The sequence below is a fragment of the Emydura macquarii genome, unplaced genomic scaffold, assembly GCF_026122565.2.
Source record: "Emydura macquarii macquarii isolate MOO-44397 ecotype Brisbane River unplaced genomic scaffold, CSIRO-AGI_Emac_v2 contig_499, whole genome shotgun sequence".
Lineage (NCBI taxonomy): Eukaryota > Metazoa > Chordata > Testudines > Chelidae > Emydura > Emydura macquarii.
Window position 1 is genome coordinate 8,113,790 of NW_027130636.1, and position 25,297 is coordinate 8,139,086.

General features: G+C 43.9%; 1 protein-coding gene across 1 annotated transcript; it reads right to left on the reverse strand.

Moving 5' to 3' along the window:
• Positions 1 to 411: 411 nt before the first annotated feature.
• Positions 412 to 24,844, reverse strand: MAP6D1 (MAP6 domain containing 1). The gene is made up of 3 exons (XM_067538640.1): positions 24,150 to 24,844; positions 6,222 to 6,339; positions 412 to 1,402 (listed from the first exon to the last, which is right to left on the reverse strand). The coding sequence occupies exons 1-3, from the start codon at positions 24,680 to 24,682 to the stop codon at positions 1,325 to 1,327; spliced, it is 729 nt and encodes a 242-aa protein (XP_067394741.1). The 5' UTR covers positions 24,683 to 24,844; the 3' UTR covers positions 412 to 1,324.
• Between the last annotated feature and the right edge of the window lie 453 nt (positions 24,845 to 25,297).

Below are 25,297 nucleotides of genomic sequence, written 5' to 3' on the forward strand. Positions count from 1 at the left end.
CAAACTAATTTTTTCTATGACATTTTCCAAAGAAAATTAGGAAAAATGTTAAATTAGAAATAGATTAATTATATTGCATAAACCTTTTAGATAAAAACTCTAAACCTATCGCAATCTAGATGAACCATCACTAGAAAATGGGTTATTAAAACAGAATGAGTAAAAGTTAAATCCACATCAGCTGTCTAAAAAATAATATTTAGAATAATTAAATTTAAAATGGTCCATCTTTAAAAATGAAGGTATGAATTACATTCTACTTTAAAAAAAAAAAAAAAAAAAAATTCTATGTAACATTCATCTCTGGTTATTTTTAGCACAAGCATTACCAATATACAGGCAATAATTTAGGAGTTTCAAGGCAATATATTTTCCACCTTGCCTAAGCAAAGAGTTAACATTTAATAAAAGTCTAGGCATATCCTTTTATTAAAGGAGCAGATTCCATGATGTAAAATTCATGTACAGTATATACATGCACCTTAGGCATGACCATTACAAATTACATATATAAACATTTTAGATTCTGGCCCATACAATCAACAGTAGTTATTTGAGCTGACTAAATGAGTGCTGTCAACTCAGAGCCAAACTGAGGCATTGTTTACCAGGACTGTCCTGATTCTCTTTCCTGATGATGTTGTTTTGTTCTTTAGATATTCAAATGCCCCCCCCCCCCCCCCCCCGTGCCTTTCCAACTTTGAAATATTCTACTTTCAGCCATGAAGTCCAATGACTTTTTGTCTGATTTTAAAAAAAAAAAAAAAAAAAAAGTACGATCATGCCAAAAAACGTCTAAAACAACATTGAAATCAAGGTCAGTCAAGGTTGGTACTGTTTGGTGTGGTATTTCAATATATGTGTGAGATGCTTGCTTGTTCATTTCAAACTTTAAAAAAAAAAAGGTTCAAAAGTCAGTTTGGGTCTTTCACCATCTCGTTCACTGGCCTACTGTAGACGTGTCCATTAAATAGCACTGGTTTTGGTTTTAATTATAATTTCCATTTGTGATTTTTCCAACTGGCAGCTAAATGTAATACTGTCTTTGCTGCCCAAAGTCAATCTCCTAATGTGATACCAGCTGGCATAATAATGAGCCTGTTTCTACAAAAACTAGGTCATTCCTTGCAGTCTGTTTTGCTGTTTCCAAATCAAGTGCTTCCCAATTTGCGTGTTAGCAGAAATGATGTATATATCATTAATCACTAGCTGCTTTTGATAATATTGTCTCTTTGATCTTAACACCCTGCCTGAAAGTTGCATAGCAGTACATTTTTACAAACAACCCACATTTCAGCTGCCTGGATGTGAACCGGATCCAAGTTCACACGTTGAGAATACGAGAGGGAGCCTGGAAAACTGCAGAAGGATTGGGAGAAAACTTGGTCTGTGCTTCTGGGATCTAAAGGGGAAAATAATATGCATTAGCTCCACTTCTGCATACAGTAATGATGTGGATACCAGTTGTTGAACCAAATGTTTCTGGTCTCCTCTCCACTGTAAAATAAAACACTGTATCATACAGTAGTCTCTCAACACAGGTTGCTCTGGAATTGTAGATGAGACTGAACCATTTTTATAGCACAGTTTCCAGGGCACTGTGTTTTGTGTGTTTAAAATAAATAAATAAATAAATAATTCAGTCAGATCTACACTGAAAGACCAGACCTATTTGGGTGGGCTGCTCTGGTGTAATTGGGTCCTTCCAAACTGTTAAATGTTACAGTGTAGGTAGTATCTGAGGCTCTGTCTACAATAGCAAGACAAGCATATCTGAGCAATTCTTGCTGGCTTGCTAATGATTTCCTAGCCAATGTGCTCAGAGTGAACTGTTGCTGACCCTTTACAAATCCTTGCTGACATTTGTATCACATAGGCATAAAGGCAAATGCACCATTGGACTAGTGAGTGACAGAAGTAAGGGTTTAGAGGAGAGGTCTGCATGGTGCCGTCTGAACAGCGTGGAGGACACCAACAAGACAACTTTCTAAAGTGTCTTAGCACAGTGCTTTATGGAGCAGCAAATATATTGCAATCTGGGCACATACATGCAGTATTCAGGAAGAAAAGTTAATTATATTGAACATTATCCATGCTGGCTTGTAATACCTGAATAAATCTGGTAAAATTGTATGCTCTTCAGATAGGGACTGTGAGAAAGGACAGAGATGACTTCAGAGCAAAACTCCTATTGACTTCAATGGAGCCAGGATTTCACCCTAAAACTGTAGCCCTGTGGTGAACAGATGGTACCTAATGATGCAGGAGAGCTGAAGAGCCTGTATCTTAGCATAATAAGACTAACTGAATTTAAATTGAATTGTCTTTATTTGTGCTTCCTGCCCAGGACTCGGAACTTAGCTGGTCTCAAACAACTATGTAAGTTTTGCTTGGTCCCAATTATTCTAAAAGTGCTGCTGGAGGTGTGAGGAAGAGGAGCAGGGCTACAAAAACAGGACATGGGGGAGGGGGGAAAGGAAATTAGCTACTGATCTGTTCCCCCCTCACACTCTCTCTCACACACACACACAAACACACACACACTACCCCATTCCTCTGTGGATGAGAATGCTGGGGAACAGAATATAGTCACAAACAAAGCTACTGTGGAGATCAACAGCTGGAAAACACTTGCTAAATCCTACCTACAGTTATTGTAAAGCAACTTGTGGAATCATAGCCAGGGGATGTTGTGAAGGTCAAAAGAATAAATGGGTTCAAAAAAAAGCTAGACAAATTCATGGAGGATAGCTCCGTTACTGGCTGTTATCCAAGATGGTCAGAGACGCAACCCCATTTTCAGTGTGCCAGGGCTTGGGCAAAAGTAAAAGACTGGATGGTTTTTAAAGGTCTTCTGTGGCCTAGTAAACATTAGTTACTTCAGAAAGTCTCTTCACTGTGTTTGATCTAGCAGTTTCCAAGCCTCATCTTCATGCCAGGCGATCACTTTCCTTGCAGTCACACTGTTTGCTTTGCAGTGTGTGATAGAAAAACTTCTGTACTCTGCTTTTCTGGGAGGCAGGGCCATTACCTGCTCTATCTGGAGAGCTTCAATAACTTGTGCCCTTGGTGGTTTCTCACTATGCATATGTTTCGGATTTTACCTTTGTCACAGATCAAGAACTGGAGTAAGCACTGTAATGGGCCTGTAACTGGTCTCTTCCATGGCAGAGCACAAACAGACCTGTGGGATATTTGAGTATTCTAACCTATGCTTGCAGGCAGGGAGACTCTAACAGACCTTTTTCCCCCTTTATAATTCTGCTGTCTCTGTCCATCTCTTTCCTCATCTTCCAGCAGGCCCAGAATTCTCCTGTTCAGCAGCTTATGTCCCTCTATCTTTGCAGTCCATAAGAATGCCAACTCTTGTAGTATCGTCTGGTTGGGATCACACAAGCTGTGACCAAAGTTGAATATTCAAACACCCTGTGAGTTTAACTCTTGTCTATGAAAGACTCAAACAAAACAAACTATTTTGATCCTCATTTGGAGTGTCCTTTGTGGATTTCACATCCACTTGTTTTTTCTCTTCTTTCATCTATTTGAGTCCTGTTGCTGATGCCACATCCTAGACATGGCTTATTCCCACCCCAAAATTTGCTGAATTGAAATACTTGGCTGAGAACAGAAATGAAGCTGACGCAACTTTGACATTTTAGGCTGAGATTTTTTTCAAGCGCCTATGGGATTTGGATGTTCAGCTTCCCATTAAATGTACTGGGAGTTAATAAATTGTTTCAGCTTCAATTCTGTTCTCAGCAAAGCACCAGCTGGTTTAATTCAGCAAGAATTAGGATGCAGAATCAGTTAATTAATAGGAATTGAACCTCCAAATCCTCCATGAGGCTTTGAAAATCTTAGCCTTAATATCGTGCACCGTTCTCTTCTCCTCCCTTGCTAAGCTCTTGCTAGGTAAAATCAACAGTCTGTGGCGCTCAGCTGTAATACTCTCTTCGCTTTTTCCCCCCAAGTCACTGATAGCACAGCCCCTTGTGAGAACTTCCTGTAGTGCCCTTTGCCTGCTAGTCTGTCAGATTCTGTAGTCCAGGCTTCTTGTACTCCCATGCCCAATTTGACCTAAATTCTGCTGCAATGCCCATGTGCTCTGCAGCACCTCCGTGCAACAGACTGGAGATTCAGTAGCAGCTTCAAGTAAAAGTTTTTAAAGGCAGGAGGTTCTTCTTGAATTAAATATGAAAATGAATAATGCAAGCAGCACAGCATCCCTTGTGTGGATTTGATATTCAATTCAATTTTATGCTGTTCCTACATTTGTCATTTTCAATGGGATGCAGAATTTTGTACTGCAAACATATCGCTGCACTGCAGGAGTTTTGAGGGAAGCTGGAGGTTTAGGTGGCTGGGACAGAGTGGTGATGGGGGGAGGCAGTTTGTGATTACAGGATAAGCACATTAGCTGTATATTCCAGTTAGCCATTTCACTGCTGATTATTTTAAGTGTTGACACTGAAATTGCCCCCATTTGAATTCTAAGTTAACTTCCCATGCTTTCTTTGCAGCCACTAGGGCTCGAAACCTATGTATTTATTTACTTTTAATCAAAGCTGCAGAGCAATTTGGTGGCAAGGGCTGGATTCTGCAGCATTCCACCAGTGATTTCTTCACCTAGCTTCCCAAATAACCCAGATGGAAAGGGAGAGAAAACAATACAGAGATCTGCTTGTGTCCACTTTGTTCTTAAGATGATTTTAGGCCACCAGGACAGGGGACTCGGCAGAAGAGCAGACAGAGACATAAGCCCTGCGGCACTGTTTCTTGGCATCCCACCACCTCTGCCAGTTTTAGAGCTCTCTGCATGCTGTAGCTGTGTGGCCGATGCTGGTAGTATTTTAATGCTACAGCGATGGATGAAATGAAACAGAACCGATTTTTTTTTTTTTTTTTTTTTTTTTTTTTTTTTTAAAGTTTGGAATTGTTTTTTTTTGTAAAACTCCTTGGCTTTTAATTCTAGTTTTAGTTATTGGGGCTTCTCTCAGCTCAAGGCTTGAGGGAATGAGGGGAACTTTTTGGTGAAGAGGAAAAGTGTCACTTCATCTTCTGCCATCCATATGAGGGACTCCAGCCTTAAAATGCATCGTTTTCATCAGTCTGCATCATTAGTCCTTCCCATTTTGCTGCACCACAGAAACCAGGGGAAACCTTCCCACACCCTTCAGAGCAAAGGGGTGAGAGGGAAGCTGACTGAGTCAGTTTGCCTTGCAGCTGTGTTTAGGCTCTATCTTGCCTGCTAAGCCATGTCCACCTGTTTTTCAAGGTTGATAGGGCAGCTTATGGTCAGCTTTGGGGCTGCTTTCTTAAGTTCTGCAGCATTGCAGAAGGCTGCCGAGTGGGGTATTGTGCGCACATAAACCTTTCTCAGTTAGTGGGATGCTGTTTGCTGTACACATTTAATGATCGACTTGGGAAAGCCCTGAACAGAGAGAGAATGTTTGCCTGTAGGTTTTTCAGCATCCCTTGGTATTGCTTTGTCAGCAAGGAAACTTAAGCTTGGTATGTAGTGTAGGACAGTGTCCTTATAAGGAGGAAGAAAAAGCCCAGGGAAGCCTAACACATCTAGGATTCCAGCTTCTCTGCATCTCCAGTCCCTGCTTAAAACAGATATCTCTTGCTGGATATGGAAGTCTCTACCTCTGCCCACAGGTGCTCAGTTCTATTTTTTTGGGGGGAGGGAGACCCTTAAACCCATAAACCCAAGACTCTGTCCACAGACACCCCCATGCATACCTACAGATGTGAGTTTGTGCACGCATGCAGTGTTAATGTTAGGGTTGAGATTTTAAATGCACAAGTCAGCAGGTTCATAGTTAGATGTCTCCCACAGCAATCCCTAACAGTAGACAACACAGTTAATATGAACTTTAGTATAATTTGACTACACTGCACATGTACAGATGTTATTAAATTGATTGTACACAGTAACAGATTACTACAGACCAAGAAACATAATGGTGTCCAAGTCAAGATTCCTGCGGGAACCATAATTTTGAACTTCCTGACTTTTATGTAGTTTAAAATCTTGTCCTTAGCACTGAATTAAAAGTTATGAAGACCCTCTGCCATGTCTTTCTGAAATCAGGAGGTGGCTAATGTGCAATGAGGGAAGAGCAATTGCTCAATTCATGGCTTGGTTTCTAACCATAATGCATTTGTATTTGGGCTCTCTTCAAAAGGCCTCCAAGGTTTGTAAAAAGTATAATTACCTTAAAATCTGCCCTGTAGCTAGTCTCTTGCACAAAATGATCTTCTGGAATAACGAAGCCTTGCTTTGTCTTTATGGGCTTTGACGGTTTGGCTCCAGTCCATGGACGATACTCCTGCCTGAAACGAGTTGATAAAAACAAAAGGAGTCAGAATAATGAATTAATGCAGCGTACAGAGAACTGGCACCTCTGCTCAGTGTGAGAGCAAATAAATACAAAAGGCAAGTTTGGGAACTGCTTGCTTATAATGTCCAACACCGTTAAGCCAAACCAGTCTGCAAAGTCCATTTTTACTCCAGTGCCTAAGAAAAGCAGACTCAAGCCAGCTCTGCATGCTGTATTCCTTAGAAAGTTGATCTCACTTGGCATGGAACAGCCTAGACAGACAGCTCTGCCTGCACTAGTTACACCTGCACCGCCTTGCTGGAGCGTTCATGCTCCTTTTTAGAGTTGCTTGCCGGTTTCCTTCCAGACGAAAAGTTTGTTTTTCCTGTCTCATTAGCCATTACTGATCTCAAGCATCTTGATTCTAGACCTCAGCCCTGTGGCCTTGTACATGCTTGGTGTGACCGATTTTCTTCGTGTTTCTTTACCTGATTCTACCCCTCTTGGCTGCAGTCCCAGCGTGCGGGGTTCTGCATATTTGTGTGTCAGTGTTGCCCGCCCCCCCCTTGCACCATTATAAACTATCTCAGCTGCCATTTTCATTTGGATGTGAGACAGGTTGGAAAGCTAGGCTCATTAAGACTGAAGCAGGGGAAGGAAGACATGGTTTGAGCATTATTCCGTCCACCCTACCTCGCTTGCAGTGTTCAGCCATGTTTAGAAGTGCTTATTACAGTGTCTGGGGGCTTATCCAGTAACATGGTTCATTTCTGTACCCTTCACCAGGGTCCTCTACACCTTTGTTGAAGGGTTAACTAGTGCCCTCAATTAGGCAATTCTGGAGGCTGCAGAAGTAGCCAAATGTGGTTTGTTTGCTTATGTGGGACATGATTAAGGAAGTCAGCTGTGTCTGTCCTGCTGTAATAATGGCCTATCCCAATTGTGATCTAAGTGTGGAAAAGTAGATAAAGGTTGATAGGTAACTGGAACACTTCCTAACAATGAAGGTGATGGGAAAAGGTCTGAAAAAGGAGCCAGAGTGAATTAGCCACAACAAAAAGAGCTACTGATCTAACTCCTGGACAGCACTGAGATTATGCCTGGTAAACAAAGGAAACTGGAAATCAGGGAACCAAAAATTGGCGTGTCAGAAATTAAGCCTGATTGGTGAATAAAATAATGTGAGATGGACTATTCTGCTCATCATCCCTTGTCTTGTGCATACTGATCAATACATTTCCAAAGTTGGCATGGATTTTCTTGCGTCTTCGCCATGATACTAAGCAGGACAAGGTGTCTGTACTCAAAACCCTGAGCCTTGCTGAACTGTATAATGTTGTACAGTGACATGCTCATGTTAACACTTGTGACTCTCTGAGCCCGTTTATTCTGTCAAAGTCAATACAATAGTCTTCAGCAAAAGCTGCACTAACTACTACTGTGGCAAAGGCTACAGTTCAGAGTCTTAAGTCATGTCTGGTTTAGAGGTTGTATTTTAGCGGGAAGCCTAGGTTTGGTCACAACCAACCAACTTTTTTTTTTTTTTTTTTAAACATGACTGCTCTTTCGATATTAGGATTTTAAACAGCACTTTGCAACTAATAGTTAAAATGCATTGCTAAAGCTTTGTCTAGACTAGAATTTAAAGGTGTTTTTTAGAATGTGCAGATTTATCTCAATCAGCTTAGCATATGATTAAAGTATACACTGCCTGTTCTACACTAGACTTCTTAAAATCTAGACAGCCTTAAAACACTGCACGTTTTCCTAGTCTCAGCTTGCTGTAAAGCCCTAGGGCCCAGGGAACTTCAGTGCTTTGCTGTCCTGTGTTTCATTGCCAGGTGGCTATTCAGATGAGGTGATGTACAATGAATTCTTAAGTCTGTTCAGGACCAGAGGTGGATCTCATTTGATTGAGGATCCTGGGGTATGGAACTCCCTTGCAGGAAAGGCAAACTGGGGTCCCTTACCAGCCTCATAGGGTTATGTCCATACTGCATTGTAAACCTAGGTCTGTGGAATACAGGCTTAAGGAATTGCTGTTTTTGAGCCTGTGCTTGAGCGTCGACACTGCCTTGTGAACCTGGGCTTACAGTTGCTGGACCCAGGTCACTCAGCCATGCTAATGCATCCATGCTGCACTACACAGAGCTTCTGAGTTGGGTCTATGGCTTGAGCTATGTCCACACTGCAAAGTACAGAGGTTGAACCCAAGTCACAGTGGGACTCAAGCTCTGATCAACCCCCCTAGCAGGGTCCTAGGATCCGTGTCCTGCGTGCTTGCTGACCTGAGTCAGACTGATTTGTGTGTGGATGGAAGGGGGGCTTGGGTTCAAACCTGAGTCAGAGCCCGGGTCTAACGTGCACTGCATATGTCATCTATTTCAACTGGTCTGGTCTTAATGACCTGTTTTTGGGCTCCTGCCTTGTTTTAGCACCTATTACCCACAGCCTTAGCAACAGTTACCTCACAGGACTGCCTGGTGGCAGATATTTCGATGATGTCTGGCTGTGTATGTGAGCTGGCCAATTCTCCTGTTGTTGGTGTGTATCTGGTGCTTAGTTATCACTGGAGAAATGCCCTATAGAAGGCTTAAGTACATACCATAAGCAAATGCTATAAGCCAAGTACAATCACAACAAAACAACTTTCACTAGGGAATCTCAAGCATTTGTGAATGGCTAGCTGAATTGAAGCCCTGTAGAGCTTTGCAGCCAGAGGGAAGGGCATAAGACATACTGGGCAAAGTACCAACAAGATCTTACTTAACCATTAATTAGGTCACAGTAGTTTCCAAGTACTTGAATCTGTTGTCCCATATAAGGCTGACTGGCCTACTGATTGCATTGATTCTTAACCTATCCACCCTAATGATGGTCTTTTGCCATTATGCCATAGAAGAGAAAAAGGGGCCAGTGTATTCCCAGCTTTGAGTAAGCACCCGAGACTCCTCTTTCTAGGATTGAGTCTGTCTCATTACTTTATAATAAATCCTCTGCTGATTTGGCATCCCTGGAGGGCTTTGGATTGTGGTATCCTCAGTTTGGCTGGAAACCAAATAGCTTGCCTGTCAGCCTGTGCGCATGAGCGGAGCAAAAAATATGAAGGTGTCTGGGCAACATTCTGTCTTCCTCCATCAACTCAGAAAGTTGAGCAAAAATAGAATAATTATGCCATGCCTGATGCTTTTCTATTGCTCAGACACCTATCTGACTCCAGAGAGGTTTTCCTGTGTATTTAGAACCAGGATTTTCAAACTGTCCTTTCAGGAATTCAGGGTGCTCACATTGATGGGAAAGGTCTGCATGAGACATGGATGAATCACTCTCTTACAGGCCTAACTAGTTTTAAGATGTCCCAGTCCCAAAAACAATGGTTGATCCAAAAATTCCCTTCCTTCCCACCCTGGCTTCCTTTTAAAGTAAATTCTGTCTGCCTTTCAACTTCCAGGACACATGTTGGTTGATAGTCATGTTGCCTAGGAGTAAACATGATGAGAAACAAATGTGTGTGTGCTAGCAATTACAGTCCTGTTAGTCAATGCAGGTTAAAACACAGCTAAACATTCACTCTAATTAGTAGAACTGGGATATTGGGTACAAATATTGTTTGTCTATTCTCAGTTTGTTTATTTTGTGCAATTGATAAAACTGTGTGTGGTGTCTGTTTCCATGGTTGTACATACAGGTTTTTCCCAGAGGAACAGGGAAAATAAATACATTTTTTTAAAAATAGACAAATGTGGGTGTAAAAACACACCAACTAGCAGGGGCTTTTGGGTGAGCAGGTGTAGTGCTTTTGTAATTTATTTTTTGCATCTGCTTAGATTTCAAGATGGTGGTGTCCCATTTGAAACCAAGCTGAGTACAATGTAAGCACCTATTAAATACTCTAACAGCCCACCTACTGACAGGCCCAGCTGCACGAAACCTATGTGATCAGTCTGTTTTAGTGACTGGAAATGTTCCAATACAGTATAGCAAAGGACAAGGCAGTTGCAAAGAGAGCACCTTGTCTAGAAAATAAAATAAAAGATTTTTGCTTGCAGATGAGTGTGGAACAAATAGCAGGAGAATGGCAGAGGAGTTTTCATTTATGCCCTGCTCTTTAAATCTGAATCTTTTGCTTCCATGCTAAGTAAATAAAAACGAATTCACACTTCTTGCCTGTCGGTTCTTCCCCATCCATGTCTCTCCACTGTGCAGCCACCTGTTATACCAGACAACTAAATGGGAAATAGATGCTTGTGTAGTGACAATGATAAACTGGTTCCACTGTATTGCAAAATAATTGGTTTCACTGTACCGCAAAATGGTAGCTCTTGTCCAGACTTGGAAGGATTACATTTTATTGCTAAATGTCAGTAAATGTAGCTTTCACTGTATACACATAAGACAATGAAAAAATATTTCCATAGATGATGATAGAAATTTACAGATGGGATAAGTAAGAAAAATGCTGCTTGAGAACTTACAGCATTTGATTTGAGGGTATTTACCTTGTATATTTTGACATGATGTTGACAGTCTGTATTTTAATGGTTATAATGTTTTAACTTTTTGGCTCAGCATCTCCTGTTGTTAAATATTATTTTACTGAAACACTCACAATTTGCCCCAACTGTGAATTAAATCGGAAAAAAAATAGAAAAAATTTCTTAACCCTTAATGTTACATAATTGTGAAAATAGAAATCAATACAAATTTAAAAAATGCTTAAAAATAAACATGGCTATTATCCATCCAAATTATTATTTTTTTAAATCAAATTCTGCCAAGCCTATTCTTGTTACATTGGTACATTCAATTATCTGAGCTATCATGTGGCAGAACTAGCATGAATGAGAAAAAATCTAGACCCAGGCTTTCTCAGGCAAAGCTTGATTGACACACTCCAGAGAGCAGAAATCTACTGGCTAAGCCACTGCAATGTGACAGTTGACATACACTCTCTGCAGCCTCTATGAGGTATCTTTTTCTAAGTTAAATTGGAAACACTGACATCACGGTAGGTGATGTGATCTATAAGGATATTACTAACAGTCATGTTTATTACCGTTGCACCTAGGGCCCAGCAGAGATCAGGGACCGATTATTCTAGGCACTGCACAAACACGGACTAGTAGACAGTCCCTGCCCCAAGAGCTTACAATCAAAACAGACACACCAGACAAAAGGTAGGGGAATGGGGATAACATCCAGTGCACACCCAGCTCCCAGGAAGCAAACTGCCTCCTTGATGGTTAGGATTAGAGCTGGTTGGAAAAAAAAAAAAAAAAAAAGGAAATTTTGCAAATTTTTCAAGCACCCTCCCCTTCCATTTTTTTAAAATACATTTGAAAGTTGTTGACCTCCTTCAGTTAGGCTATAAAATGAGGATGGCCATTGACTGTAGTTACTGTAAAGGGCCCATCCAACATACCCATATCCATGGCAAGGAGTGGTGATCAGGCACTTCTCTCCATTGGGATCCTGTTCGTGACACCAAATGTTAGAAATAACCAAACAGGATGTCCCTGGGGCGGATTGGGGAGACAGAACTCTTTATTGCCTGCTCGTTTCACCTTGATGCCGTGAGTGAGCAATGAGGGGGTTACTTTACAATCCTTTTATCCATAACAGTATGTAAAGGTATACATTTCCAGCAACTCCCCATAGACCTTTATTTGGTTACACTGACACCTATAAAATGAATATTAACAACTACATGATGAATATAATTATACCTGCCCCTGTTTGTTGTTTACAGGATTACTTCACAGAGCGCAGGCACATCACCTTGAAACCTACTAACATTCTTTAAAGTACACAATATGCAAGGAAGGGAAAGAAAATAATGCTCTTTTCCCACCAAAGGCCTTGAGCAGGAGGGGGAATAGTTATTTTGTTAGCTTCATCCCCGGCACAAATGGTTAGGAAGGGAGGAAAAGGAGAGAGAGAACAGACTTTAGATAGAATTCACACCAATTAACAAAAGCAAGGTTTGCTAGTGCCATGACCCCGTTCCCTGTAGCTTAGGCCTGACCTTTTGTCCAGCTTTTAACTCTTTATTCTCTTACAAATTCCAATTTCAATCCTGAATACAAATATTTCAATGAACTGGCTAATGTGTGCCACTGCCACCTACTGGATGGAACAAGCAAAGCTTGAGTCATAGGACCCTATATTGCTAACAACCTAGTAGACCTATATAGCCCATAGAATCATGGACTGGAAGGCACCTTGAGAGGTCATCTATTCCAGTCCCCTACACTCAAGGCAGGGCTACGTAATAACTAAACCATTCCTGACAGGTGTTTGTCTAAACTGGTCTTAAAAACCTCCAATGACAGAGATTCCACAACCTCCGTCTGTAATTTGTTCCAGTGCTTAACTACCCTGACAATAAGGAAGTTTATCCTAACGTCCAACCTAACCCTTCCTTGCTGCAATTTAAGCCCATTGCCATGTGGGAGAATGGTTGCTTTTGGAGAAGGAGAGATCTGAGTTCTTTCCCTATTACTGCCATGAAAGTCTGATGTGAGGTGTTACGTAGCACAGGGATGAGTGAAATCATCTGGCAATGGTGTTTCAATATTTGGCTTAGTTGAGGCTCTCTTATTTATCCGGTCCCCAACCCTTCCACATCCAGTAGAACAACCTATTTTGTCAGAGTGGCTATGAATGCTGTTAGGAAGTAGACCCCTCTGTAGCCCACAAGGACACGGTATTATTAGCAGCTAGTTTCACTGTGTCCTTTACGGTTTTGGAAGTCAGCTGTTACCAAGGCTAAGCAGTTGTCTTTCTCACCTGGCAAACCCCATTTCACTTACTCCTTGTGCCAGGAGACCAGGTTATCAGGACTCTGCCAGGACATAATTCTAACTGGGATTTGGAGCAGTATCATACTGGAAATTCAGTGCTTTGTGTTGGAGTCAGAATGAGAAGAGAATAAGGAAGACACGACTGCTATAAAGCCAAATGAAAACGCCATCACCCATTCCAAAGAATGCCTTGTTTCATTTAGGTGTTCCTCAGGATTAGAACCTGCCAACTTCTATACCTGCTCCATAGCTCATTGTCCCTTCTCGGCAGACATGTCTTTGTGAGGAGAGTGTTTACTGACCATTCAAAGAATTTTTAACACTAGCTGACACAGCAAAGTCACCCTGGGAAGTGGCTGCATACCCATGCACTTTTAGTAAACAGTCTGCAAGATTTTACCATGTGCTTTTGAAATGTTAAACAAGCTTAATCAGTGAGATGTATAGGAAGGTTCTACCATTTGCTCAAAATGTAGGGCATCACAGAATTTCTTTATCAGCTATAATCATCCACTGAAATACTGTGTTAGATGCTTATAATTACACATCTGCTTTTAGATACACTGCCAATGTCTGCATTTTAATCCTCTACTGTATATGCTGCCTGAATGTTTACAAACTGATGCTGTGAAAAATACTTGTGAAATCTATTTTTGTCTTCACTCTTTTTGGGAATAGGGCATTTTTAATATTACTACTGGTAAATAAATGAATACAAAAACAGTAATAGAATGTGTATAAAATATTTCATTGTGATGTTGAGGTTGTCTTTTTTTTAAACTTTGTTTTTCTTTAGCATAGATTTGAAATCTTGTACTCCTATCACACCATTCAAAGTTTACATTTGTTTTCAGTGGTATGCCAGAGGTTTCATGGGTTACTTGGCATGAATAATTTACTGGTGTCATTCACAAATATTGCATTAAAATTAGTGTTGCTCAACTAAGGAATAAAGAGAAAAAGATCACACCACATAGGGAGAATGTGACACTCAAATAGTTACAATATGTCTGTTCTCTTCTGTATAGGATCTTGGACTGCCTCAATGTAATATCTGAATGCTTTCCAATAGGACATTAAGTGACATGATTAGATTCCGTCACATGTGGCTCTCTCTCTCTCCCCCCCCCCCAGAGGGAGAATTGTGTATGTAGCATAGGGTTTTGTTTTTAAACATACACACTGGTCTGTGTTTATACTAGTGCCAGCAGGTTACAAAAGTGTGCCTTGCACTTGGAGTGGAATAAGGGGAGGTCTGTGATGGTTCATAGTTCTTTGGTGGGGGGAATTCATTCCACAGTCTGACCGCTCTCTGAGAGAGCCCTGTCTTCTGCTCTGATGAGCTTTGCCCTTATGGTAGAAATAGGAAGTTCCATTGGGACTGAACAGCACACCTGCGACCATGGCCTTCACCCTGGATCTTAGGTGGTCTTTTGGATATGCTGGCTTCAGACCATGAGCACTGTGAAGATAAGGATTGAGATCTTCTGTTCTGTGGGAAGCCAGTGCAGAGAGCAGAGGATGGGACTGGTGTGCTCACAGTAGCCCGTGTTGCTGAGGAGATGAGCTGCAACATTCTATGCTAGTTGGTCTTTCCTAAAGGCTGAGGCTCATGCCCAGGTATACCGCATTTCTACAGCTCAGACGGAAGGTGGGCAAAGGCATGTATAACTGAGGCCCTGTTGCTGTCTGTCAAGATGGGGCAGTCTCCCAGCCCACTGGAGATGATAGAAAGTGTTATTTCTTGTTGCTGCTATTTGAGAGCTTATATGAGGAACCCAGGAACACTCTTAAACGATGGCCTTGCTAACATGCTCTCCCATCAGGGCTAATGCAGATACATGTAAAATTCTGAGGGCCTTGTCAAAATTGCTATTAATTGCCCACAAAAAAAAGATGTTAAAAGAGCATTATTAAGATGGTAAAGTTGACTGCTCACAAGTTTGAGTGTGATTGCATGCCACAGTTGCTTGTGATGGTGGGGGCAGTAGCCCTGGGCCCATTTCCAGTTTGTCTTATGTTCCTAAAAGCTCCTGCTTCAGAGTGGTACTGGCCTCCTGCAGGGGTCAGAAAAGGATGTTTTTCTCCCCCCTTCCCCAATATATCCTGGGACTGTTTTTAAACCTTCCTCTGAAGCAGCAGGGATAGCCATGGCTGGAGATGGGACACTGAATGGGGTGGGCCAGTGTTCCTAGGTGGTACCGACCATTCTCTCTCTCAGGTCTTTGATTGGCTGGTTCTATGCAGATGCTCAGGCTCTGACTGATTGTCCTACATGGGGTCAACAAGGAATATGCCCCCAGGTTAGATTGACACTGACCTTTAGGTGATTTGCCTTCTTCTATAGCATGGAGTACGAATCATTTGCCAGGATTACCTGGATATAGCTCACTTAATCACTTCCCTGCCTTTGCAGGGGGCCTCAGGCACTGATGCACCTGGGTTGCTCCTGTTCTCTCCCTGTGGCACATGATAGTCTAGTCTCCTGGGCGCCAGTGGTGCTAGAATTTGGGGTGCTGGGGTGCAACTGTGCCCCCTGGCTTGAAGTGGTTTCCATCATATACAGACAGGGTTTACAGCTTTGTTCAATGACACTCAGCAAGCACCCTCACTATAAAAACTGTTCCAATGCCCCTCCGGTGGGCTGTAACACTTGGTCTAATTTTGTTATTGGGTTTAATGTGCAGGTGCTACGGGAGGTGTGTGTGTATGATGAGGGTGGGGGGAGGATATATAGGAGCTCAGACTAGATGATCAGGGGCTCTCTTCTGGCCTTACTCTGACAGGAAATGCCAGAATTAAGGTTGTTTGTGCAACCCCTTGTGCATACACATCCTGATAGTCTTTAATTACAGAACCACAGGACCTTGCCTCATTCAATGCCCAGGATGGATGGCGCTCACTTGATTAACAGCTATTCAGTATTTTATTTGCCTCATTATTCAGTGTCTGGCCCCATGCCTTATTTATTACACACTATTCAAACCTTGCTCTGATAAGCATTTATTCCCTGTTGGACTTTTCTAAGGCCCTCATCACTATTGATTAGTGTGTGACACACTCAGTTACAATTTATTTTCACACCCTTCTGAGGTGCGGGAGTATTATCCCCATTTTACAGATGGTGAACTGAGGCACAGAGAGATTGTGTCCCCTAATTTTGGATGCCCAATTAGAGAAAATCTAGGGTGTGATTTTTCAGAGTATTATCACTCAATCTGTTCAAAGCAGAGTTCCCAGTTACTTCAGTTGCAGCTGTGAGTGTTCAGAACTTTTACAAACCAGCCCAGGGTCTCCAGTCAGGCATCCAGAAAATGAGGAACACACAATTAGTGACCACTTATGAAAAGTTTGGTTTAAGTGACTTGTCCAACATCACATAAGAATTCTGTGGCAGACGCAGGGAAAGAAGCCAGTTCTCCTGGTCATCATTCAACTGCCTTAACCATCAGACCCTCTTCTCTCTTCCTGATATCCCCTGCCCTCACTCATTAGTATACCTTCTAACTTCTGCAACAAATGAGGCAGGGGTCCTACAGACAAGAGTTTTCTTCACTACACAACCCTGATGCATCCCCAGAACAGGTTCTTCCAGTGCATTGAGAGATGCAGGGGTCCTGTGGAAAAAATAGTATATGATGATGCAGTTAGACTGTATATGAACACATACGCACATGGGGATCAAATTAATGTTACACAGGCTACCTTAATTCTGGAATTCCTAACTTTTGTGTGTTTGACTTTGCAACTTTAGAAATGTTCTTTTAACATACTTTTTTTGAGTGTAACTTGCTAGATTTTTTTTTTAAAAGGCAAACAGAAATTCTATCATGTGGCAGCATATTGCTCAGCAGCTGGATTGGAACCTTCATATCAGCTGCACATATCTCTGCCTCGGGAGCTAATGGAATAAGGACAGCAGTAGTAGGTTATCTTCTATGTGGACCAGCATTAGAGGGGGTCCAGACACTGCCAGTGAATTTCACAGATGTTGGCTTGAATTCCCTTCCCAAGCAATGCCTGGGACAAGAATGTCCCCTTGTGGGCACAGGTTCTTTTACCCATTTCCCCCCGAGATTGACCCCCTCTGCTCCTTCCAGTCCTGTCTCTATCCCACCACTGGCTCCTTGTCCCAATAAGCCATAGTCTCAACACTCCAGACTCTCCATCCTAGTCACTCCTCATCTCCTTGCCCAGTGATTCCCAGGCCACATCTGCCCACCCCATCTCATCCCCCATCTCTTTGCCAAGCCAGTCCCAGGTCTTTCCTCTACTCCCTGATCTGTCCCCCTTTCTCTTGCTGGCCTCCAATCACCTGTCTGCACCCATATTCCTCAACTCCACCCATTCCTGAGGCTCTCAACCAATCTGTGTCCACGCTTCTCAGTTTCCATCTGTAAAATGGGGATAATAGCACTTTCCTATCTATTCCATATAGGTTCTTATACCACACTCATAGCCATACTACCTGAGTGCCTTCCAGTAGCACATTAAGCAGAATGATTACGCATGTGATGTGTGTTCTCTCCTCCTCTCCACTGCACACACTTCTCCCCGAGGAGTGTCTTGTTTTGGGTGGTTGGTTTTAAATAGACCTGTTATGTATTTATGTCAGAGAAATATGTCCTGCACTTGCAGCAGTAGGGGGTGAGAGATGAAAGGATCAATAAACCTTCACAGGGGTATTGTGAAGCACTCAGACACTATGGTAATTGGAGCCACGTAAGTACCTTATCTAGCTAGCCCGAGACAAGCAACAGTGAAAGGGAAGGGGTTGGGAAGGGTTATCTTTATCACAACTGCCTGGTAACCTATGGGATGCCACTGTTTCCCTTAACTCTCTGCTGGATCCACAGAGGAGTGAGTCAGCATGTGAATTTAGCTGCTGGGGAGCTAGCTACACTACCTCTCTCAGTGGAGTATGTCATGTGAATGGAGCTATGTGGGTTGGTGATCCCTGCTTTTTGGTTTCTGTAATGGTTCTTTTATCCCCATGGCTAATACAGCCCATAGTTGCATATGTAGAGTGGGGAGAAGGGATCTGTTCCTCCCAACAGAGTGCAACAGGCTCCTATTCTTCATCCCTTCCATGCTGCAGACTACTTGATAAAAGAAAGATCCTCTGGTGACCACTTGCTCTCCCAACACCTTGCTGGGATCTGAAATCCTGTGCACCTCTGGGAAGGTCTTCCAGATCACTGTGCGAGAACCCTTCCAACAGAGCATCTGAAAGCTTGCATCTTTAATAGCACAAACATGAGGCACTTCAGTATTAATAGCTTTACTTGCTTAATTCCCCTGCTGAATGGATCCAACTTTAAACACTGATTATAAGGGTGACTATTCATATGCTTAACTATCTTGCTGAATCAGGCTGAAATTTCCCCCAGCTACCTAATGCTGCCTCTTGGGTATCTGTCTTGATCACACAATTTGCAGTGTGTGTGTTTTTCTACTTAAAAGAAAATGTTAGTTTTAACATGAAACAATTCACCTTATTTACACAGTCCTACTGCAGGAGCAGTATTCACATGCAGAGGAATGGCATAGTCGGTAAAACAATATGCTACCCATGTGCATCCATAGTTGGAGAAAAGTCCTTCCTCTTCATTCAATTTGCTGGAGAGCTTGTTACGTTGCTTTGTTCTGCAAACTCATACAGCAACACAATACTCTGAATGCATCCCCACAAGAAGGCAGGGGTTCAGATACCCAAGGGGCCTTTAACCCTGACATGCCTGATGTATGTGCGATTAATGCATCAGGCTTAACCTTTCATTACTCTACTACTTTGCCTATAATTTGTTTTCTCAGCAAATAAAAATGAAAAGGCAGTTCCTGCTCAATGCTAGTCTCTTTGCATAGGCAACAATTCCTGCTGATACTGGGATCCCACACACGAGTCTTCCCTGTGACTCTGGTGTGTGGACAAGTACCAATGCCGGCATGATGGAACATCTAGTTCTCATGACTTCTGTGAATTCTTATTGGTCTTGCAGTGTCACCAAGAGGCCCCATTGTGCTCGTTCCCATACCTACACAGAGACAATCCCTGCCCCAAGGAGCTTAAATCTAAATAGAGGAGATGGGAAGGAGACACACACAAAGCGATCGGCGGAGCTGGGACTAGTACTCTGGTCTCCTGATTCCCAGGCCAGCATCTTAGACATTGCAGCACAATGCCCCCTGAACTAGACCGTCTCTTCTGTTCCAAACTAAAAAGGTGAGGTGAATGCTGTACCTGACTAATGTAATAGGTACATTGGGTAGAATCCTGGTGCTCCCAATCATTCCTGCTGCTAATTTCTGTCATTGCAGGACACTGTGGAGCTAAACAATAAATTCACATGGCTTTAAATGCCTGTAAAATGCAATTAAAATGCCACATTACAAAATAACTAATGTGTGAAAAACTCCACTGTGTCACATGTGGATTTAATGCCACGGGGAGAACGAATTTTACCATGACAATAAGAGGGCCCTCTTTAAACTGGAAGCCACCTCTGGGGAACTGTGGAAAGAGTAGACCTCACCTTCCCTTTATCTCTGTCAAAACTAATAGGATGTTATCGACTGTATCCCTCTGCAGTAGCCACAAAGATCTTTTCTAACTTGGAGTATGTCCCACTCCTGCATTTTTATGTGCAGTTTGTATTGATCTGGCTTGAACTACATGCTTGAGTTACATGCTGGAACTTCCATTTGATTTTGAGTTCATCTGGGACCTAACCCAACTCCAACTGAAGTCAATACAAAGTGATGTGGGCCCTTGCGTTGATCATTGTTTCCATTTGTTGATTTCTTCTGCAAAAATGGTAGGTCAGGATGACTTGCTTCCTACTGTATGGGAAAGAATACAGCCTGTGTTGATATGGTGCTGAATTTCCTTCTGTACTCAATAAGAGTCTGCTCCTAAAAAATGTGGGGAGAGACATGGAAGCAGAATTTGCAGAATGAAGTTCCTCCGGAGATGAAATAGCAGCACCAGTGTTGTGCACACACACAACATACTGTAGAACCTTTCATATTTACTGAAGGTTTATTGTCATGCATTTGAAAAAATATGAAAAACTAACGGTGAAAATCCCACAAGATCCAATGAAATGTGCAGCCAGTTTCAGAATCTTCAAAAATAATTAAAATGTCGTTACAAAATTAAACCAACCAGAAAACGCAGGGCACACTGAGTACATGGAATAAACCATGCTGAATCTAAACTCTTCTACAGTATCTGTTCAAATCAACTTTTCTTTCCTTTGGAGGGCTGCTCTCTAAATACTGAGCAGGCCCAGCCAGCTGCCTTCAGCTTCTGAGAGCTGACAGCCACTCCCGATGGCAACATGGTTGCTGGTTACTGACTTGGTCTTGTTCACTTTACAGCAGCCAACTGTGCTAGTCTTATGAAGTCTGCTTCTATTTGACCTGGTTTGGTGCAGAGCTGTGCTAGATCATCTATGATGGGCATAATTCAAAACCGTTTTCATTGTGGGAGGGTGGAAGAGGAGGAAGAAGAGACCTATGCAAAGGGACCCTATTATCCGGGTGGGAGAGAAGTGGGACTATTCCTGTCCTGAGATTCCCAGCCCCTGGATATGAAAGAATAATGCTGCTCAGAGACCCCCATCCTCAAATCAGGGGAGGAGGAGAGAGGCCCTGGCCAGGAACCCATCCCTTCCAATGAGACAAGAGATCAACTCCACCCTGAGCCTGGGAAGAAAGTCCTCTTCTCCCTATTCCCCTGGGCAAGCAGGAAAGAGAATCACCTACCTCCCTATGATGTCTGGGGGCTCTCCTTTGATTCCTCCCACACCAGACCTGCACTCTCCCTTGGCTCTTCCCAACATGTTTTTTCTCTTCTGTGGGTGGCCTAGTGATCTTCAGTTTCCCCCTCACTCCCAGCATCTATGTTTTGGGCAGGAAGTACCCGGCTTTCCTGAATTCTTCAGGGCCAACTGGGGGACCAGCTCCAACATCTTATTTCTTTGAGGGAAGATAAGGTCCAGTGTCATCTAATCCACAAGGTCAGCCTTCAGGTGACCAGGTCACCTACCTGCTTCCCCAGTCAATGGAAACAAGGAGTTTGCTCTGACTCAGCCCACGATTGCTACCGCACAGCCCTTCATACTTTGCTAGGGAAACCCTGGTGTCATTGGGCTGGCTTCCCGTAGCCTAGAGGAAACCTCGTCCACTGGAATGATCTGCTGGGCAGGCTTCCCTGAGCAGAGGCTACAAAGGCAGTGAAGTAAGAGCAGCCAGCAGGAGGGTGAATCCACTCGAGCAGGATGGAGCAGTCGGTGAGGGTGTGTGCCTGCTGCCAGGAAAACTAATTCTGTGAAATGGGACCTCTTCGTCCTCCCTAAAAGAAGAAAATGCAGGCAGCCACCTGGCCATTTTAGAGAAGGTGAGGAGTGGGGAATGAGGTTTGCCAGCCATAGAGAGGAAGGGGGTAAAAGGCCACCATGCTGCCCTCAAACGGCTATAAACAGCACATAGTGTAGGAGGCTAGAGTGGGGGATGGTAGGGGTGAAAATACCCCAGCGTTGGAGGATGGGCAGTGCTGCAGAGGGGTTCCTCTATTCCCTGCCTCTCCTGACGGGGGAGGGGCCAGCCAGCTTGCTCTTTGTCTCGGGGCTGAACGTGCTGTGCCCCCAGTTTTACAATCGATCACTGACACACAGCACTGCCCCAGTCGGAATATAACCACCAGACTAGACCACCAGCCATTAACCCATCCCAGCTAATGCAGCCCAATCCTGTTTAGCAGTAAAAACCAGACAGTCACAAACTAGTACATTTTCTGTGGTCAAGCAATCATTCACTCTTGTCTACTATCCTTTACTGTGACTCCTAGAATGTGTCTTAGAATGCACTGAGCTATCGTTAATATTACCTGAATGTCTTATACCTAGTAACTTTAAAATGTGATAGATTGTTGTGCAGGTGACATCTGGAGGAGAGAGGGAAAGTTATTGTAGCAGGATGGAGGCTGAGCAGTGTTTGTCCTGAGTAAAACTGCTGTAGGACTATATTGGTAGACTAATGTACTGGCTAGTGTGCGGATAGGTCTGTTTATACCACTTCATCTCTAGCCAATAACCCTAAAACTGCTTAAACGTTTCACAGATCTGCTTCATACTGATGCAACTACTACAGTAAAAGGCTATGGCTTTGGGGCAGTGTGCTCTATCACTGCAGCTGTCATGAAGTTCCTAGACAGCCATGGATTTTATACTATTGCTGTTCTGGTTTGCAGGCTGGTCTATCCCCGTTGCTCACTGACTACCTACTTTGTCTTAAAACATACAAGTTTTTCTGCATTTGGAGGATGGTATTTAAGGGCCCTACAGAAAAATTAAACAGTCAGAGGGAAGGATGGCCTGAAAGGTACAAATTGCAAAATCTCTAATTGTATTTAATGCCTAATATGCCCACGGTTTTGGGGTCAGATAGAATGACTAGGAAGATATTTAAAAAAACAGAAATTGAAGACGGATGAGTTTGATTGGTCAACCTTGCCTGGGTCATTTTATACCCTTTGCTGTTTTAAAGGTGCACTTTGTTCTGTTTCAAATTTCAAAATGCCTTTGTCTATTGACAATTGTCATTTTGCAGGGCCTTATTCTATATTATGTGCTAGGCTTTTTGCTGTTTAACAAGCTATAAAAGATGTATAGTTAGGGTCAACAGCTGCAGTTATTGTTTTAAAAGACAATTTTTTTATATCCAGATCTGTATTGTGACAGCTCTCCATGCTATGGAGTGATAAGGTAACAGATATAAATGCACATGATGGACTTTAATCACGCCAAGGAATTCAAATATTTTTGTCTTCAGATAAATATGCCATTAAATGTTTTAATCAGTTGTAACAGAAAGCGATGTGTCTGGTAGGTAAATACATAGTTATTACCCAATTATAAGAAGATTAATTGCTCTACCAATATACTTAAAAGGCATGTTTAGAAACTGCCATGTGTGTGATTATTAGAGAGTATAAAACAGTTCCTCAGCAGCCATTCTAGTGAACCTGGTACATTATTTAATAACTACATTATTTTTAGGGGCTGGTTGCCTACCCCAGGGATAGACAGGGAGGGAGAACCCCAGAGTAGAACAGAACTCTGAAATAGCTAGTCTCATCTCTTGTTCCAATAAATAAATGTTTAAAATAATCCAGGAAAGACTAAAGGATAATAATCATTTAAAATTTAAATAAAGGAGGTTTGACATAATTTTTAAAAAATGGCACTGTGAACTTTCCTGGCTTTAACAGTTTAAATATCACCCTGTGTGACATTTTGGACATATGCCCCTTACATTCATGTTTCACAAACATTTCAGGAACACTATTATGTGGCTCCCAAATTCACAGTAAAGGCAGTGCCCCAGGCCTTAAACAATTCCAACAGTTGTCGCAGTCAGAATCCTAATGTAGTTTAGTGTAACCATTTTGTTGATGTGTACTTCTGGGTCCTGTTTATGCTCAGCTGTCTCTAGTACTGTATTTTACAGACCAGTACAGTATTTGCAACTGTAGTTGGCATGATGGGCTTCGTGTCTGTTTATGCTAGTGCTTTCTTTACTCCTGTTCTTTGGCAAAAGCCAAACCAAACACACACAGTGAGTTGACTTGCAGTTACGGATGATGGGGTACAGGTGCTGCACACAGTGCAGTGCCTGAGGACAACGCACATTAGCACTGCAATAAAGAGAAACAGGCTGTGCTAGCCCGGAAGAAGGTGATGGAAGATCACTTAAAAAAACCCAACCCCTGAGATTTTAAGGGCCACGTTTCCGTGGGCAGCTAGAGATGCCGAGCGCCCAGGGTGAGACCCCGGCCAGCGTGGCCTGATCCCCGGCACGTCCTGAACATCTTCCTTAAAGTGCTTCAAGTCGGGCTCCCCAAACCCCCAGCCCCAGGCTTTCCCCACCAGCCGGCCGGCCGGCAGGAGCTGTGCCCGGCGGCGAGCGGCGGATCTGACTCTCCCGGCCCCCAGTCCGCCCCGAGCGCCCCGCTTACCTGTACGAGGTGGTGCTGGCCTGGGCGCGGGGGCAGCTCTGCGGGAAGCCGGGCAGCCCGCTCGCCTCCGACCGCGGCTCTCTGCCGCCGGCGGGCAGGACGTAGACTGAGCGGGCCGGGCCGGGCTGGGCGGGGGCGGGGGCCCCGGCCCCAACCCTCCGGCAGTCGCTGGCCCAGGGGAAGGCGTCTCGCTTCTGCAGGGGCCAGGCTCGGAAGTCCTGCCGGTACTGGGTCTCTGCAGCGAAGGGGGGCGAAGCCGCCACCTGGCCCCGCTTGTGGCTCCCCCTCTTCCACGACCGCTTGATGGCCAGGCTGTCCTGCGAGGGGGGCGGCCCGGCCGGCAGCTGGCCACCTGCCCTGGGTCGGCCATCCGCCGCCGCCTCCCGCCGGGGGCCCCCCGCCGCCTCCTCCTCCTCGGGCTCCTCGATGTCGGAGTAGCTGTGGATGGTGAGCGGCACCGAGAGGTCGGACTTGTCCAGCTGGCTCCAGAAGCGGGCCAGGCAGCACACGCGGCTGATGCAGGGCCACGCCATGGAGATGGATGGATGGAGGCGGCCGGCAGGGACCGGGCGGCCCTGGCTCACCCCTCAGCTGAGCTGCCGCGCCGCACACGGTGAGCTGCGGAGTTGGGCTAGCCCGGCCCCTGGTTAATATCAGTCCCGCCCCTTCCAGCGCCGGGGACTGTCCTCTCCATACCCCCTCCCCGCCGGCCGCCCGTACACGTGATCCTCTGCCGGCCTAGAGCAGCTAACGCAGCTGCAAGAAACAACCGCGCTCGGCCGAGCCTCCCTATCCCCCCCCCGCAATGCCCCATCCCGCTGTGTCCAAGGGCAGGAGAACCTCCTGCACTCTCAAGCGCTGCCCTGAGCGTCTTCTCAGACTGACCGCCCCCACCCCCGCAAAAAGAATCCCTCAAGTTTTAACATCGATTTTAATCAATAGGATCCAGCCCCCCCCCGTCCCTCTCCCCTAACGCTCAATGTGCAGTAAAAGGCAAACAATCCCAGACCTCAGTTCAACGAGGAACAGTTCCTTCCGTCCTTCCTCATTAACTATCCCTGCGTCCTGCCACTTTCAGGTTGGATAGAATCATAGATGGTTACAATGTGATAGGATGTATCAATATGACATGCATGAAATATACAGAA

What these genes read in the sequence shown, in the direction of transcription:
- MAP6D1 (XM_067538640.1), bottom strand. Translation starts at nt 24,682, where the DNA reads ATGGCGTGGCCCTGCATCAGCCGCGTGTGCTGCCTGGCCCGCTTCTGG. An exon ending in GCCAGCACCACCTCGTACAG is followed by an intron (nt 6,340 to 24,149) that starts GTAAGCGGGGCG and finishes AACTCGTTTCAG; the next exon opens with GCAGGAGTATCGTCCATGGA. An exon ending in GCTACAGGGCAGATTTTAAG is followed by an intron (nt 1,403 to 6,221) that starts GTAATTATACTT and finishes TTTCCCCTTTAG; the next exon opens with ATCCCAGAAGCACAGACCAA.